Here is an 18,870-nt window from a genome sequence, read left to right on the forward strand (position 1 = left end):
TGAAGACTCGGACAGTGAAACACCCTCTAAGTCCCACCAGAGTAAACCACTAAATGCAGGTATCCAGAAACAAGGACTCTGCAGTGTTGTGGAAGCCAGCAGAGATGCAGCAGGCTCAGGGACAGAAGACTGGAGAGATGCATGAGCTGCTGAGGAGCTCAGGGCTCAGGTTTTGGTGCTGCCCTCGGGAGCGGGGCTGGCAAGGAGGCAAAATGGGGCAAAGGCAGTCGGGGCGGGAGATCACCTGCAGGATGAGTGCAGGAGAGCCAGAGACCGGCGCCTGCTTCCTCATGCCAATGGCGCCATCTTCAGCCCTGGTGCTGCTGGGGTTCTTGAGTCCCTTCAGAGAGGCTGTGGCTGTGGGGCAAGTGCCCAAAACTCTGCAGCACCCTGTGGTGGGCACTGCTGTGGGGCCAATGCAATGGGAACAAAGCAGCCCCGTGCATCAGCCATTTCAATCTCTGGCCATAAAGGCAGCCCTGGGGAGGGACCTGTGCTGCACGGCCATCTCCTTCCTCCTGGTGGTCTCCGTGCCTGTATTAGGGCATGGCCAGCCCTGTGCAGTATCTCTTCTGGCCCACACCTTCCAGACCCCACAGCACAGCTCTCTGCCAACACATACATGGGATACAACTGAGGTTGTGCAGGGCCAGGCCGTGATGGTAGGATGCCAAATGGAGGGGTGTGGTGGGTTGACCCTGGCCAAAATGCCAGGTGCCCACCAAAGCCACTCTATCACTCCCCCCTCCTTAATTGGACAGGGGAGAGGAGAGGAAAAAAAATAACAACAGGCTTGTGGGGTTGAGATAAGGACAGGGAGATCACTCAACATTTACCGTCACGGGCAAAACAGACTCGACTAAAGGAAAAATGTAATTTATTATCAATTAACTCAGAGAGGAGTAATGAGAAACAAAAGCAAATCTTAAAACACCTTCTCCCCCACTGCTCCCTCTTTCCTGGGCTTAAATTTGATCCCGATTTTTCTCCCTTCATCCCCCCCAGCGGCACAAGGGGGGAAACAGGGAATGGGGGTTGGGGTCAGTTCATCACTTTTGTTGTTTTCTGCCGCTCCTTCCTCCTCAGGGGGAGGACTCCTCACACGTTTCCCCTGCTCCAATGTGGGGTGCCCCTCACAGGACAAAGTCCTCCATGACTTCTCCAATGTGAGTCTTTCACATGGGTTCAGTTCTTCATGAACTGCTCCAGCGTGGGTCTCCTTCATGGGGTGCAGAACTTCAGGAACCAACTGCTCCAGCGTGAGCCCCCCCCCTACAGGGTCACTAGCAGCAAACCTGCTCCAGCGTGGGCTTCTCTCTCTCCACGGGCCACAGGTCCTGCCAGGAGCCTCCTCCGGTGCAGGCTTCCCACGGATTCACAGCTTCCTTCAGGCATCCACCTACTCCGGCGTGGGGGCCCTCCACGGGGTGTAGGCAGTCATCTGCTCCACCGCCCACGGGCTGCAGGGGGACAGCCTGCCTCACCGTGGTCTTCATCACAGGCCGCAGGGGAATCACTGCTCCGGCGCCTGCAGCATCTCCTCCCCCTCCTTCTTCACTGACCTTGGTGTCTGCAGGATGATTCTCTCCCATATTCTCACTCCTCTCACTCGCTGCAATTCCTGCTGCGCAACAACTATTTCACTCTCTTAAATGAGTTATCACAGAGGTGAAAAATGCTGTTGCTGGTTGGCTCGGCCTTGGCCAGCGGCGGGTCCGTCTTAAAGCCAGGTGGCATTGGCTATATCTGACATAGGGAAACTTCTAACAACTTCATACAGAAGCCACCCCTGTAACCCCCCCGCTACCAAAACCTTGCCATGCAGAACTGTTACATCCAGCTGCAGAAGGGAAGGCCTTGGAAACCTCATAGTGGCCTGCCAGTCCCTGTGGGGAGAGTTTCAGGAAGATGCAGCCACACTTGTAAATTTGGTGCTGTGCAGGAGAGTAATAGGCTAAGGTCAGAGGTTGAAATATTGACATTCTTGGCCAGAGATAAGGAAATAAGGTATCTCCAGAGCATGGGGTGCTTGAGGCTGTAAACAGAACGTAAAGGTCCATGGGCAGGCAAGGCTGTGTCTATGGCTGTGTCTGGAGAGCACGACACTTACAGCAGAGATGAAGCTGGGGCTGAAACTCAGGCCTGGCTTCAATGGCCTCCTGGGCTGATGGAGAGAGGTGTGGGTTGGAGGCCCCAAGGGAGGCTGGTCAGGGACAGGAAGGGCTGTGGATGCTCTCAGGGCTGTGCCCCTGCCCCATGGGATCCTACCTGCCAGTGCCCTCAACAGCCCAGGTTCTCATTCCCTGATACGCAGGGACTATGCTCTGCTCCTCTCCTTCCCCACATCCCTCCAGATCTGAGAGAACACCATTTCCAGTCACTCCAAACAAGGCTGGCACTGGTCTTCCCATCCGTGACCAGCTCTTCCTCTTTTGGGAGTAGCAGGTCCAGGCCAGCATCAGACTGGGTGGCCCATCTGGCATCAAGAACTTCTCCACAAGCCCCCTGAGTCTTTGTGCCCTTGAGAACTGGTCCCGTGAATACCAAGGAGGTTGAGTCCCCCAGTAAGTCACGTTCTGCGATCCACAGACTTCCTCAGGTCATTTGTATGAGCCTTTCTCCATTCCTTACCCTGACGCCATGACCTCTAACTCTGTCCTGGGTCTGTCTGGGATGGAGTTAATTTTCTTCACAGTCACACTTACGGTGCTGTGCTTTGGCTCTGTTACTGACACAGCGCTGATAACACACCAGTGTTCTGGTTACTGCTGAGCAGTCCCAGCAGAGCATTAAGCTTTCTTGTTCTCACCCTCTTCCCCCACAGTAAGTGGGCTCGGGTAGGCAAAAAGCTGGGACAGCTGACCCAAAATGACCAGAAGGATATTGCATACCATAGGACGTCATGCTCACCAATCAATCTCAGGGAAAGGGGGATGAAAAGAGGACATTTGTGGTCCTGGTGTTTGTCTCCCCATGGCACTAATACCTGTGATGAAGCCCCTGCTTTCCTGGAAATGGTTAAACCGCTGCTTGCCCATGGGAAGTAGGGAATAAATTCTTCATCTTGCTTTGCTTGCACACACAGATTTTGCTTCACCTCTTAAGCTGTCTTTGTCTTCACCCAAGAGTTTTACTGATTTGTCACTTCTGATTCTCCCCCATCCTGCTGGGGGTGTAAGGAGGGAGTGAGCAATTGATTCTGGGTGTTTAGCTGAGCATGAACCAGCAGTGCACTTTGATGGCAAAGGCCAACAGTGTCCAGAGGCAGGGCAGAGATTAGGCCCCTCTCTTCTGCACCATTGGTGTCTGCTTCCTTCAGCACAATGCCTGGCTCTGCCCTGGGAGCACCCTTTGGCTGCCCCCACCCTGTCCACACACCACTTAGCTCTACTTGCATTTTCCTCTCCTGGGCTCTTTCCAGCCCACCTCAGCCCCTCCTCACCTCTCCCCACCTGCCCTCACCTTTTCCCTGCCCTGTCCAGCACAGCAGCCCAGTCTGGACTGGCCCCATAAAATTGTCCACCACAGGGTGCTGCAGAGCTCTGGGCACTCCCCCCAACAGCCCCAGCCCCACTGACGGGGACAGGAACTCTTTGGGGACAGACAGGGTGGTTCAGGATTCCCTTCAGCTCCAGGGCTCAGGTGAGACATGAGGAGATGGAGGCCATCATCCCCCTTTGTCTGCTGCTCTTGTCTCCAACAGATCCTTATAGCCCACTGACAGCAGCCCCAGTGGGCCAGCCCTTCTCCTCAGCACAAGACTCCGAGCCCGGCGGCTCCCCAGACTGCTCCTGCAGCCCCAGTGACAGAGCAGCCTGCCCCAACCTGCTGAGTGGAGAAATCAGTCTCTTTTTAACATTTATTGCCCTCATAATTACAGAATTCCTCCTTTTCTCTTGTCCAGGGTTGTCCCTGCCCTCAGAGAGCCTTTCCACAGAGAAGTGTGTCCCTGCTGGCCTGGATGGCTGATCCTGCGCCCTCCACATGCTCCCCACATGGCCTCAATTTGTGGTGCTGCTCTGCAGGGTGAGGGGTTTCAGGGGTCCGAAAGCCATGGGAAGACAGTCCCAGGTCAATCCCTGTCAATCATGGACAATCTCCAGGGTCACTGGGCACCCACAGGTCAAGTTTCAGCACCGGCACTTTCCTAACACATCACCCCGTACACTCCTCCCCTGAGCCCATGAAGAACCCAAGCACAGCAGCGCAGCCTCATGGTGGGTATTTCTTCAGCCTGTTCCTAATTGCAGCTTTGGAAGAAGACCTCCAACCTCTCGACATGAGCACTGAGGAAATGCCCTTTTATTACAGAGATACAGCACAGCAGACCAGCTCTACCGTTGTGCCAATCACAGGTCCAAAGGCCTCTGGGTCAGACAGGCTGGGTTCCTGCTTTTGGAGAAGTGGAGTGGCTTCAGACGTTCCTGAGCAAAGAGAGTTCTCCTGGGTGAAATGCCCAAAGCACAGGAGGTTGCTGAGATAAAGGGAAATCACTTGTGAAAAGCCATGGGCAGCTCATTGCTGCTGACAGACAAGTGATTGAAAATGTTTCCTCAGGGCACCCTTGAGCTCCTGGTTCCTCATGCTGTAGATGAGGGGGTTGACTGCTGGAGGAACCACTGAGTATAGAAATGACACCACAATATCCAGGGATGGGGAGGAGATGGAGGGGGGCTTTAGGTAGGCAAACATGGCGGTGCTGACAAGCAAGGAGACCACGGCCAGGTGAGGGAGGCAGGTGGAAAAGGCTTTGTGGCGTCCCTGCTCTGAGGGGATCCTCAGCACGGCCCTGAAGATCTGCACGTAGGACAGCACAATGAACACAAAACACCCAAAGGCTAAACAGACACTAACCACAAGAAGTCCATCTTCACTCTTGTAGGAGTGCGAGCAGGAGAGCTTGAGGATCTGTGGAACTTCACAGAAGAACTGGTCCACAGCATTGCCCTGGCAGAGGGGCAGTGAAAATGTATTGGCCGTGTGCAGCAGAGCATAGGGAAAAGCAGTGCCCCAGGCAGCTGCTGCCATGTGGACACAAGCTCTGCTGCCCAGGAGGGTCCCGTAGTGCAGGGGTTTGCAGATGGCAACGTAGCGGTCGTAGGCCATGACTGTGAGAAGATAAAGCTCTGTTGAAATGAGAAAGAGAAATAGAAAGACTTGGGCAACGCATCCCGAGTAGGAGATGGCCCTGGTGTTCCAGAGGGAATTGGCCATGGCTTTGGGGAGAGTGGTGGAGAGGGAGCCCAGGTCAAGAAGGGAGAGGTTGAGGAGGAAGAAGTACATGGGGGTGTGGAGGTGGTGGTCACAAACTACAGTGGTGATGATGAGTCCGTTGCCCAGGAGGGCAGCCAGGTAGATGCCCAGGAAGAGCCCGACGGTCAAGACCTGCAGCTCCCGCGTGTCTGCAAATGCCGTGAGGAGGAAGTGGGTGATGCAGCTGCTGTTGGACATTATTTCACTGCAGGAATGAGAGACTGTTGAAAGAGAAGGCATTGACAAACGATGACAGATTTTTCTGAGCCAGTCTCATGACATTTCTCACTGATACCCGCCACAATGACTTCTATTACTTTTGGGGGAACTTCTTTCATTTCCTTTTTGTGAGGTCAGGATTGATGAGCAGAGGCTCTGCCCATGGGCTCCAGAGAAGTCAGACCTGTGCTATTGCAGTGGTGTCAAACAGCCCGTGCATTCGGTAGGTGTTCCTGGCAATGGCTGCCTTCAGTCCAGTGAGAGGTATTTGTCTCAGTGACCGTGTGACAATTGTCCCTATTTATTGCAGTGCGCTGGAGTCAGCACCCAGACCAGCTGTGTCTGAGAGGGAAGAGCCCAGGGAGGGACCCAGCCCTTCCAACTCTGCTGTCCTGAATGACAAATCTGGGTCGGAATCACTCACGGCAGACACAGAAACTTTCTGACAGCCATTTTCCATCTCCAGGCTCTCTCCAGACATGCTAACAGCAGCATGCCTGTGGGGGAGAATGGGGCTGTCACCTGCTCCCATCCTCCCCTGCTAAAGTGCCTCCAGCATGGGGGAAGGGGATTTCAAGCTCCTCACCCTAGGGAGATGCTCAGTTGCTTGAAAGACAGTGCCCAGCATCTCCTGAAGGGAGACTCAACCTGTTTCCAAGTCACACACTGCATTGCCCAGAGGCCCCCAGGAACAGTGTCTCAAATGAATCTGAGATACTTCAACAATCGCCCCAAACCCCGGGGCTTTGAAAAGCAAGAAAAAGAACAGCTGGAATAGGAGAAAAAAATGCAGAGCAGTACCCTGGTCATTCTGCAAATAATGAACAGGAGAGGAAGACAGCTGGCACTCGGGAAAGCCTTCTCCTTACACAGCAAAGCACAGCACCTCCATGTTGGTGACACCTCAGGCCGGTTGCTCTCAGTCCCTTTTCTCAGCTGAAGGAAAAGATTTATGTGTCAGGAGAGACACACCTTTGCTGGCGTTCTGTCCTTCCACCCAGAGCTTCTCCCCACATCTCCAAGAGGAGTTCCTGAAGCAGGATGAGTTCTGACTCTGGCTGATGACAGAGTTCCTGCCCCTGGTCAGAGCCCCCCTGGGTGAAGAGGCACTGCTTGGAAGGACAGCCCTGGGCAACCTATACTGCACAACACATTCACACCCTCAAGCCATCACCACCGGGTTTCACAACCCACAGCCATCCCCACCAGAAGGCAACCGTCACGCCCTGTCCCTCTCACACTGCACTAGGCAAGCCCTGCTCTGCAGCCCGTCTTCCTCTTCTACATCACAGACAGATCCCAGAGGTTGGACACATTCAGGAGATCCTGCAAGGAGCCACCACCACATTGCCCTGCACCCAGAGACTTACTGTGTCAGAGGCTGGGAAGAGTTCTCCTCCAGTGAGCTCTCAGCCATCCTCCCACTTTCTCCTGCCTTTTACCTCCCTCTGCCCCGCTCCTTTCTCCTTGGTGCCCACAGGCAGCCCCCTCAGCCCTGCTGCGCTTGGCAGAGCAGCTGCTGCTGGGCAGAGCTGTCTCCCTGCAGCTCTGCCTGCTTGCTAGGAGCTCTCTCTGTCCCAGGAGCCCAGCCCAGATCAGCAGGAGAGCAACAGCACAAGAACTTTTTAATGATATCTCTGGCTATTTTGGTGCCGAGGCTGTGAAACTCAGACACTGAGGGGAAGCTGAGGAAACCTCTGGAGGAGTCCAAGTCAGATGCAAACTCCAAAGTTTCTTGGAGCACTAATGGGTTCCACTGAGGGACATTACTGACAAAGCCTCCCTGGGGGCTGTTAAAGGAGAAACCTGGAGGCAGTGAGGACAGGTAGGCAAAGGCAAGGTGAAGGTGGCTCTGATGCTGAGTAACCCTTGGTGTGCTTCATCAAGCCAAAAGAATGCTCTGACTCCCCAGCCCCTGCAAGGCAGACCCTGTCCCTCACCCATTCCTCAGGGTTCTTCCTGGGGCAGGGTGATGTGGGGATGTGCAGTGCCAAGGGCAGGGCCAAGGTCCTCTGCTTCTGGGTTTGTCCTGGGTGGGCTGAGGAGGCACTGAGGTGCTGGTGCCATAAGGTGAAGGGGTCTTCTGGTAGGCCTTGGGGGCTGAGACAACAGCCCTAGCCAAGGGGAGAAAGACCTCAGCTCTCTTGGGGGCTTTTTATTTTGCCAGAGCCCTTGAGCGTCTCCACCACAGGATGTCCTACAGTGTCCCACACCTGCGCTTGCCATTGCACCGTGCAGATCAGACTGTCCCCAGGAGATGCCTGAGCAACACCTGAGGGACATGTTCTCCCTTCCCAGAGTCTGGAAGTCACGACCTATAGCCTTCATGGAACACCCCCAGGTTTCCTCAGCATCAGAGCCACCTTTCCCTTGCCTTTGCCTGCCTGGGACGAAGGGAGCTCCTGGCAAGAGGGCAGTGCTGCCAAGAGCTCTGCAGTGTCCCTCTCCTCCCAGAATCACAGAACCAAGGAGGCTGGAAGGCAGTCAGCTGACACATTTTCTGGGCTTCCCCTTCATGCTTGGTTTTAGTCAAGACCTCCTTTCTCACCCATGCCAGCCTCCTGCCATCTTTATGAGATTTCCAGCATATCAAGGTGGACTATTCTGTATTGTGAAGAGGAGATCCTTGAGCATCAAACAGCTCTCTGCTCCCGTCTTTTCTGCAGGGCTGTAGCCCATGGGTTCTTCTAAGAGGGTCTCTCAGCAGGCGAAAGTCTGATATTTTGTAGCCCTGCTCTTTGCCTTCTTCCCCGTTCTCTGGATTGTCCATTCTACCTTCTCACCCTGGATTTTTCCATTCCTCACCAGTTTTTCCTTGTTTGTAAATGTTTTGGATTAACCCCAGCAAGGAATCAGGCACCACCCTGCAGCTTGCACACCTCCCTCCTCCAACCTCAGTGGGACAAGGGAAGAGGAAAAAAGAGAGTAAATGCAAGAATACTTGGGAGATAAAATGGTCATATGAGTTCATTGGCCTGTTTTCTTTTTTCCCCTACCCCTTGAACCCTCACCCCTCTATTTACTGCAGGGGCACAATCAGAAACAGAGAAGGCCTTGACGCTGTGTAAACTCTAGTTGTTCAGAAACAGCTAGAACATTCGTGTTCTCAGCATTGTTTTGGTCACAAATGTGAAACACAGCACCATGGGAGTATTCCTGAAGAGAATTAAGTGCAGCCGAGTGAGACTCAATCCACTCTCCTCGCGTTATTCCATACCGTTTCTGTGACAGTCCGGTCCTACACTATCCAAAAGACCCTCATATACAACCATCCCCCTCCAATCATGCTGTGTACAGACAGCTGTCATTGCTTTAACCATGGGCCACCTGTCACAAATGTTTATGAACTTGTCCATAAAGTGCCCGCTCCTTTGATGTCATCCATGACTTGGGTTCCATTTGGTATGGTGGATACTCAGGACAAGAAAGGTTTATTTTGTGGAGTTACTGGTCATGACAACGAGCTCAGGTTGGGTCAGGGTAACTGGCTGGAGGACTGAGCACAGAGTGGTGGTGAATGGAGTTCAATCCAGATGGTGACTGGTCACAAGCAGTGTCCCCCAGGGCTCAGTATTGGGGCTGGTCTTGTTTAACATCTTTGATGGTCATCTGGATGAGGGGATTGAGTGCTCCCTCAGTGAGTTTGGAGGTGGCACTATATTGGGTGGGAGTGCTGATCTGCTCGAAGGTAGAGAGGTTCTGCAGAGGGATCTGGACAGGCTGGATCAATGGGATGAGGCGAATGCTATGAGGATCAACAAGGCCAAGTGCCCGAGTCCTGCACCTGGGTCACAACAACCCCACACAGCGCTACAGGCTGGGGATGAGTGGCTGGAAAGCTGCCCGGCAGAAAAGGCCCTGGGGGTGCTGGTCGACAGGTGGCTGAACATGAGCCAGCAGTGTGCCCAGGTGGGCAAGAAGGCCAACAGCATCCTGGCCTGTATCAGCAATGGTGTGGCCAGCAGGCGTAGGGAGATCATGGCGCCCCTGTGCTCTGCACTGGTGAGGCCACACCTCAAATCCTGTGTGCAGTTTTGGGCCCCTCACTGCAAGAAAGACGTTTTGGTGCTGGAGCGTGTCCAGAGAAGGGCAACAAATCTGGTGAAGGGTCTGGAGAACAGGTCTTGTTAGGAGCGGCTGAGGGAACTGGGGTTGTTTAGTCTGGAGAAGAGGAGGCTGAGGGGAGACCTTATTGCTCTCTACAACTACCTGAGAGGAGGTTGTAGTGAGGTGGGGGTCAGTCTCTTCTCCCATGTAAGAAGTGATAGGTCAGGGGGAAATGGCCTCAAATTGCACAAGGGCAGGTTTAGATTGGATATGAAGAAATATTTCTTTACTGAAAAAGTGGTCAAACACTGGAACAGGCTGCCCAGGGAAGTGGTGGAGTCACCATCCCTGGAGGTGTTCAAAAACCACGATTCTATGATTCTACGATTGTTGCACCTGCCCAGATATTTGCAACGCTCATTTAGGTGATATCTGCTGCAGTACTTGCTAAAATAGACAACCAAAACTATGCTGTTGATATTAAACTGGGAGGAGGGGCTGACACTCCAGAAGGCTGTGCTGCCATTCAGGGAGACCTGGACGGGCTGGAGAGGTGGACAGAGAGGAACCTCACGAGGTTCAACAAGGGCAAGTGTAGGGACCTGCACCTGGGGTGGAATAACCGCCTGCACCAGTACAGGCTGGGGGTCGGCCTGCTGGAGAGCAGCTCTGCTGAGAAGGACCTGGGAGCTGTGGTGGACAGTGAGTTAACCATGAGCCAGCCATGTGCCCTTGTGGCCAAGAAGGCCAGTGGTATCCTGCGGTGCGTCAAGAAGCGTGTGGCTATCAGGTGGATGGAGGTTCTCCTCCCCCTCTGCTCTGCCCTGGTGAGGCCAAGTATAAAGTACTATGTTCAGTTCTGGGACCTCCAGGTCAAGAGGGACAGGGAACTGCTGGTGAGACTCCAGCAGAGGGCTACAAAGGTGATGAGGGGACTGGAGCATCTCTCTTTTGAGGAAAGGCTAGGAGCCTGGGTCTCTTTAGCCTAGAGAAGAGAAGACTGAGAGGGGACCTTATCAACACTTATAAATATCTAAAGGGTGACTGTCAGGAGGGTGGGGCCAGGCTGTTTTTGCTGGTGCCCAACAATAGGACAAGAGGCAACGGGCACGAACTGTAGCACACAAAGATCCGCCTCCACATGTGGAAAAACTTGCTTATATTGAGGGTGAGAGAGCACTGGAACAGGCTGCCCGGGGACATTGAGGAGTCTCCTTCTCTGGAGATATTCAAAACACACCTGGACGCAGTCCAGTGTAACCCGCTCTAGGTGAACCTGCTTTAGCAGGGGGGTTGGACTAGATGATCTCCAGAGGGCCCTTCCGACCCCCACCCTTCTGTGATTCTGTGATTCTGTGACCTTGAGGAGAGGAGCCCGGGCATGATGAGGGAAGCCGCATTAGCCAGTGGCACATGCTGACCATGAATAAGGCCTGCTGCACACAGGGCTGTATTAGGGGGAATGTGGCCAGCCAGAAAGGAGTTATCATGGCCCTTGACTGAGCACTGATGTGGCCACAACTGGACTAGTGTGTCTGCATGTTGGGTGCTCTGTACTGAACTAAAGAATGGAACTGGAGAGGCTCCAGATGGGATCTGTAAGGACAGAGTTTGGGGCCTGTGTGGAGGGCTGAGAGACCGGGGCTTCTTTAGGCTGATGAAGTGCACGCTCAGGGCTCTATAATAACTGCTTGAAGGGTGGTTCCAGCTTTGATGGAACTTTTCTCGGTAGTGGGAAGAGAAGAAAACCTCCACAAAGTGCCGTTCAGAAGGTTCAGACTGCATGTGAGGAAAAAGAAATCTCCCTCCAAGGGTAGCCTTGTGGTGCAAGAGGCCCCCCGAGGGAGTCTGGATCAGCCCACGGCTTTGTGTTTCAAGGAACAGGCAGTGAGGGAGGAGAGACATCAGTAAAGGTCTAGAAATGCTGAGGGCAGAGCTGTGTGGGAAAGCAAGATGGGTGTGTGCAGCCGGCAAGGGAAGAGGGGCAGGCGTGGCAGAGTGCAGGACAGCCTGCAGCAGAGATGGCCGAGGGCTCTGGCAAGGCTCAAAGGCCCAACAGGAGCAAGGCCTTGGGCCCCTTGGCTATGGCAGTGGCCTCTGCCACCAAGGCCTCCCAGGCAGAACTTTCCGTTTCTCCTTGCCCGTTGCTTGGGGAAGGCGGGAGGGCTTGTCCAGTTTCCCTGCCTTTGGCACTGCTCCCCCTCACACCCCACTGCCCCCGGGAAGAGCCCTGAGCCCCCCGTGAGGGGCAGGATCTGCCTGCCCAGGGCCTGAGGCTCAGGCTTTGGACTTTCTGCTGGGTGAAGCAAAGCCAGGGTTTTCTCAGCACTCCAGCCCCCTGCACAGGGCCTTTGCCTGCCTGCAAGCACAGCCTCCAGTTCTCTGCTCTAAGGAGTCCCTGGGGAGGCTGTGTCAGCAGTGGCCCTCAGTGGGGCCAGTCAGTCCTTCAAGGGACTTTGGGGTTTGCTTCTCACTTGGGTGAATTGAGCAGTTTGCTCAGTCTCTTCTCGGCAGATAAGATTCCTTTACTTAAGGCCAAATACCCCATGGGGCTCATTAAAAGACAGAAAGCCCTAAGGAGCTATTTCTCTTACTTTCATTTTCTTCAAGTCTTTGTGATTTCTACAGCTAATTGGAATCCTTTCAGAGTGCAGTTAAAGAAAATTATTTCAAAAGGCACCTAATTAAAATTAATTCTATATTAAAGGGTATTTTTATTTACTTTTTATTTTAGAGAAGAGTTATAGAAGTTTTCTGCAATTGATATTGATGCACAGTGTCTCCTTAGCAACTCTGGACAGCTAGGAACAGCAGTCCCTTGAGGTCTGACACTGTATGGACAATTTGCTCCTCACCTCCTCTACCTCGCCATTGCTGTCTTTGGCCAACGGGGATTTACATCCTGTCTTACCTCAGACTTCTCCACTCAAGTCTGCAGACAAATGTCACATCTCCATTGCACCAGCTCCCCCCTGCTTTCCTTAGAGAACTGCCTGCACACAGGCACAGAAGGACTTCTCCCATGGGCAAGCAAAGAAAAGGAAAGCAGGACCAAGTCTCATCAACAATAAAACACACTCCTCAACTGTGTGCTAAGTACAAGGTGTTTCTAACGAGGTGCCTTAGACAAGGGATATTCCTATGAGAAATGTGTTAGATCGATAGATACACAAAGGTAGATACAAACATAATGAAAGAGTTGGCGAGAGAAAACTAGACTACTGAAATTCTGTTAGTCCCAGAAGCTCAAAGCAGCTCCGTTGGTGAGAGGTGTTTGAAAGTACAAAGAGTAAAGGAAAGAAAAGCCTGAAGAATGATGAAAAAGGCCTTTGCCTGGGCAGTTGGCTTCTGAAAAGATGACTTTACAAATGGTCGTTTTATCAGGACAGGTGAAAACACATGAAAAGTTAGAGAAATCAAATACAGCTTGTGACAGGCAGAGTAGTGGTAGTGGAGTTCCAGGGGAAGATCAGCATTGCTTTGGCAAAGACCCAGCTGGCCCCTGGCCTCACGCCTCCTCACCCACCATGGCCAGCACCAGCACCAGCACAAGCCAGCTGCCTGCTCCTGCTGGGACTGACACAAAGCTACCAGTCGGCACATGCACAAAGTTTCACTGTAATAAAAAGCATTACAAAAGAAAGCTGACAAATCCTTCATGAAATTGGGATTGGAGAAGGAATATGACACTGACCAAAGCAGAGCTTTCCTCCACTATTTCTCATTCCAAAGATCCATTTCTTCCCAAAAAATGCATGAAGAAAGTGTAAAGAAGTAGCCAGCTCAGTTCAATACAAAGATTAGAGTAGTCATAAAACCAAAAAAAAATCCAACAAAAAAATCCCCCCACACTCAAGGATTTCAGGAAATAGATACTGTCAGCAAGAAATCCATCCCTACAAACAGGAAGGCAGATACAGAAAATGACACTCTGGTTACACAGAACATGACATGACATTTTCTAAAGAAGAAACTTAAACATATTAAACATCAGTCGCTGAGATCAGCTGCTTGGGGTTGGGCGCGGCCAGCAGCGGATCTCGGTGTTCAGGAGCTTTCCTGAGGTTTTCCTGCTGTAGGGAAACACCAGGGGAGCGACGAGACCCGCCCAGAGCCAGCAGCTCTTGCGGGGAGAGGCAGAGGGGCCGTCGGCATGGCCAGAGCAACGGCTGTCCCCGGCTGTCACTGCCTGCCCACAACAGGAGCCTGTGGGGAGCAAAGGAGCGGAGCGAGCAGCTCCCGCGGCATTGTGCGGGGAGGGCGCTGAAGCTCCGCCAGTTGGAGAGGCTGAGGGCGCTCATCCTCCCTGACCCTCGAGGCAGAAGGGTGGGCACTCGTGGCAGAGCCAAGGCTGCAGCTCTGGCTGGACACTCTGCACCACCGGCCCCGGCGGTGACCAGTGCCTCCAGCCAGACGGAGCTGCTGAAGGGAGAGGCTGCGGTTCAGCCCTCAGCCTGGGGGAAGGGCCTAAACCTTCCTCCTGGGGAAGGGGTGGGGAACAAACGCAGCTGCAAAAGCTGTGCTCAGGTGGAGGACCTCCTGCGGCAGGTGGCTGAGCTGCAGGAGAAGGTCACGAGGCTGCGGAGCACCAGGGAGGCAGACAAGGAGAGAGCTAGCTGGATGCAGGGGAACGCAGCAGCGGAACCACAGCCTCTGGCCAAAGAGCCTGAGGTTCTTCCACCAGCACACCCAAAACCGCTCCCTCCGGCCAAAGAGCCAAAACTCTGCCACTGGCACACCCAAAACAAAGGGGGAAGCCAACAATAGTGCGGATTGGGAACTGGTGCAGGGAAGATCCAGAAGGAGGAAGAAGCCTTCCTCAAAGCCTGAGGTGCTCCTGCAGAACCACTTCATGGCTCTGCAGAATGAGGAGGGACAGAGACAATGCCTCAGAGTTGGGGAAGGCGGAGAGATTGGTTCCCTGAATTATAACCAGGGCAACCAAGAAAAAGTGTTGGGTAATAGTAGTGGGGGACTCTTTTTTGAGGGGTACTGAAGTGCTTGTTTGCCGACCCGCTGTCTAGAGAGGTTTGGTGTTTACCGGGGGCTGGGATTAGGGATGTCACAGAGAGACTACCAACCTGGTACCTCCCACAGAGCACTCTCCGTTGCTGCTGTTTCCTGTGGGTACCAGTGACACAACCAGAAGCAATCACAAGAGCATCAAGAGGGATTCCAGAGCCCTGGGAGAGGCAGTGAAGGACTCAGAGGCCCAGGTCTTCTTTTCCTCAGTCCTCCCAGTCACAGGAAAGGCACTTGAAAGAGCCACCAGATTCAGGAAAATCCATGAACGGCTGAAGGAATGCTGCCATAACCAGGGCTTTGGCTACTTGGACCACGGGAGTCCCTGTGAGAAGCCTGGTCTCCTGGCGGCTGATGGGGTATATGTCTCAGAGAAGGCGAGAACATCTTTGGACAAAGGCTAGCCCATCTAGGAAGGAGGATTTATGTTAGATTGGCTGGGGGAGGGGATCCTCAATCCATTCCGCTTCGATGCCAGTGCCAGAAATAGATGCCCTGGCCCTGGAGACGGATCGCACACCAGTGAGAGAGCACATCAAGTGTAAGAGAAGGAATTCCAGCCAGCAAGCACTCCAGCTGGGAAGTCGGCTTCACTGCGGGGAGAGGCCACACATAAATGCCTCTGTGCAACTCATGGAGCGTGGGGAACAAACAAGAGGAGTGAGAGGTGTGTGCACATCCACAAGGCTGTGATGTTACAGGCATCACTGAGACGTGGTGGGACAGCTCCTATGACTGGAGTGTAGGAACAGATGGGTGTAGGCTCCTGAGGAAAGACAGGCAGGGGTCCTGATGGGCAGCAGGATGACCATGAGCCAGCCATGTGCCCTTGTGCGGTACAGAGGGTATGATCTGGTGGCGGTTGCAGAGACATGGTGGGACAGCTCACATGACTGGAATGTGGTCATGGATGGCTGTGTCCTTTTCAGGAAAGACAGGCCAACAAGGCGAGGTGGGGGAGTTGCTCTTTACGTGAGAGAGCAACTAGAATGTGTTGAGTTCTGGCCAGGGGTGGATGAGGAGCGAGCTGAGTTTGTGGGTGAGAATGAAGGGGCAGGCTAGCATGGGAGATATTGTTGTGGGGGTCTGTTACAGGCCACCTGACCAGGATGAGGAAGTGCATGAGGCCTTGTACAGGCAGCTGGCAGCAGCCTCACAATCACAGGCCCTGGTTCTCATGGGAGTTTTTAACTCCCCAGATATCTACTGGAAGGCCTACACAGCCAGCCATTCACAGTCCAGAAGGTTCCTCCAGTGCATCGATGATAACTTCTTGATACAATTGGTGGATGAGCCAACAAGGAGGGGAGCACTGCTGGATCTCCTGCTCACTAACAAGCCAGGTCTAGTTGAAGCAGTGAAGGTCAAGGGCAGCCTTGGCTGCAGCGACCATGAGATGATGGAGTTCAGGATCTGGTGTGATAGGAACAGAATAGCAAGCAAGATCACAGCCTTGGACTTCAGCAGGTCCAACTTTGCCTTTTCAAGCAATTGCTTGTTGAAATCCCATAGAACACGGTACTAGAAGTAAACAGGCCCAAAATAGTCGGTTTATGTTCAAGGACCAGTTCTTCTAAGCTCAAGAGGTGAGCATCCCAGTGGGTAGGAAATCAAGAAAAGGAACAGGAGACCCGCGTGGTTAAACAGGGAACTAATGGTCCAACTCAAGTGGAAGAAGAGAGTCTATAGATCTTGAAAAGGGGAATGGCCACTTGGGAGGACTGTAAGGCTCTTGGAAAGCTAAGGCCTCCTTGGAGTTTAGCCTTGCAAAGAAGGTCAAGGACAGCAGAAAGGGCTTCTTCAAATACACTGCAGATGAAACTAACACCAGAGGCAATGCAGACCCACCTTTGAATGAGGAGGGTGTCCTGGTGACAGAGGTTATAAGGAAGGCGGAGCTACTGAATGCTTCTTTGCCTCTGTCTATACTGCTGGAGACTGTCCTCAGGAGTCCCAGACCCCTGAGGCCCCAGAGGAAGTCAGGAGAATTTGCCTTGGTTGATGAGGACTGGATTAGGGATCAGTTAAGCAAGCTGGACATACATAAATCCATGGGCCCTGAGGGGATGCACCCGCGAGTGCTGAGGGAGCTGGCGGAAGTCATTGCTAGATCACTCTCCATCATCTTTGGTAAGTTGTGGGGAACAGGTGAGGTGCCTCAGGTCTGGAGGAAAGCAAATGTCACTCCAGGCTTCAAAAGGGAAAGAAGGAGGATTTGAGTAAGTACAACTCTGTCAGCCTCACCTCCATCCCTGGAAGTGTTCAAGATGAGGTTGGAACGAGCCTTGAGCAACCTGGTCCCGTGGAAGTAATCCCGGCCATAGCAGGATGGTTGGAACTCGATGATATTTGAGGTCACCTTGAACCCAAACAATTACATGATTCTGTGATTCTGTTTCCATCATTGACTTGTGCAAAGTCATTGGGCATCAGCAACTTGTGTTTCTCTTCAATGTGGATCCATCTGTTACTTTTGGGAGAACAGAGGTGTCCTTTTCTTTGTTGCACACTTGTTCTTCTCAGTAAGGGGAGGTGATAAGTCTTGGGTCTCCAGATAATTGTGCAGAAATTATATGGGAACAGTGTTCCTGTCTCCTAATGCCTGTGCAATCTGATGTGGAATTGTGGCATCAGAGGAGAGAAGTTGATGGTGAGGAGATCCTGAGAGATGCCCTGAGGCAGCCAGTCCCTGGCTGTCAGGGCGTGTGGGCAGGTGCCTAGGGTGGTTATCACCTCCCAGTGCCTGGTCTTTGCAGCCTGAAAAGGCAGGTAATCCTGCTACATGGACACACTACCTAACAGAAGTGTGCCTTGCCTACTCCAGTGAAACCCATGAGCCACTGTTTGGTGCTGTCAGAAGGGCATGGTTGAGATATGGACCCAAGGCACCTCTGAGGATTCCATGATTGTGACACAGACATAACAATGGAGGACACCATGTTTGGGGTGGGAACCCAAACCACACTTGAGGGCACCAGGGATGAGATAGGGACCCAAGCCCCAACTCACTAGAGGAATCACCCCAGCAGATGTCCAGATGGGCTTGAGATCGAGGAGTGGACCTGACCACTGAAGCCATTGCAGGTGTTATTCAGGAGTGTGACACATGCACCATAGTCAAGTGAGCCAAGCGAGCAAAGCCTCTCTGGTGTGAAGGGTGGTGGCTGCGATATCAATCCAGAGAGGCCTCACAGATGGGTTATATCACACTGCCACGAACCTGCCCAGGCAAGCGCCATGTGCTTACTGTGGTGGAAGTGACAACCAGATGGTTGGCAACATGCCCCATGACCCAAACCACCCCCCAAAACACCATCCTGGGCCTTGAAGAGCAAGTGCTGAGGCACCCCAGAAAGACCTGAGGCTGACAGCAGGATTCATTCTGAAACACCCTCAGAAGCCCCTGGGCCAGGGAACGTGGCAATGATTGGGTGTGCCACATCCCCTGTCACGCACCAGCCTCCGGAATGAGTCACCGAGAGAAGGGAATGTTAAGGGCAAGGTGAGAGCAAAGGGGGTTGGGAAATACAAGGGGTGGGATGCAGCCTGGGCAGAAGCTGTTGCTGAAGATTTTTTGCACAGTGTCAAGGACTGCTCTGTTTCTGACTTTGCCCCACCAGTGAATAGACCGGAGTAGCGAGGCTGCAAGAGTTTGGGGGGAGACACAACCAGGCCAATGACCCCAAATGACCATCTCAAACCCCAAGTCTTCTTGCTTTTTACTCTTCCTTTACCCCCATCCCACTCAGGTTGGACGAGGGAGGTGATCAAGCTGCAGGGTGGTGCCTAATTTCTTCCTGGGGTTAACTCACAACATCTATAAACAAGGAAGAGGTGATGAGGAATGGAAAAGTCCACCGTGAGAAGTTAGAGTTGAGGATCCTGAGAAAAGGGAAGAAGGCAAAAAGAGAAAAGACTCTGGCCTGCTGAGGGATCTCCTTGGAAGAATCTCATTGGCTACAGCCCTGCAGAGAAGACGGGTACAGAGCCTTGTTTGATGCTCAAGGATCTTCTTACCATGATCCACAATGGTCCACCTATGACATGCTGGAGGTCACATAAAGGTGGCAGGAGACTGGCATGTCTGAGAAAGGAGCTGCTGGCTAAAACCAAGCATGAAGGCGAAGCCCAGAAAAGGTGGCGGCTGGCTGCCTTCCAGCCTCCTTGGTTCTGTGATTCTGGGAGGAGAGGGACACTGCAGAGCTCTTGGCAGCACTGCCCTCTTGCCAGGAGCTCCCTTCATCCCAGGCGGGCAAAGGCAAGGTCAAGGTGGCTCTGATGCTGAGGAAACCTGGGGGTGTTCCATGAAGGCTACAGGTCCTGACCTCC

The 18,870-nt window shown here is 53.1% G+C and overlaps 1 protein-coding gene across 1 annotated transcript; it reads right to left on the reverse strand.

Annotated features, from left to right (window-relative positions):
* Positions 1-4,515: 4,515 nt before the first annotated feature.
* Positions 4,516-5,451, reverse strand: LOC147412425 (olfactory receptor 14A16-like). Its single transcript, XM_086481414.1, has one exon. The coding sequence runs from the start codon at positions 5,449-5,451 to the stop codon at positions 4,516-4,518; it is 936 nt and encodes a 311-aa protein (XP_086337540.1).
* Positions 5,452-18,870: the final 13,419 nt, after the last annotated feature.

This window comes from Leptosomus discolor, unplaced genomic scaffold, assembly GCF_034619465.1.
Source record: "Leptosomus discolor isolate bLepDis1 unplaced genomic scaffold, bLepDis1.hap2 HAP2_SCAFFOLD_41, whole genome shotgun sequence".
In the NCBI taxonomy this organism is placed as follows: Eukaryota; Metazoa; Chordata; class Aves; order Leptosomiformes; family Leptosomidae; genus Leptosomus; species Leptosomus discolor.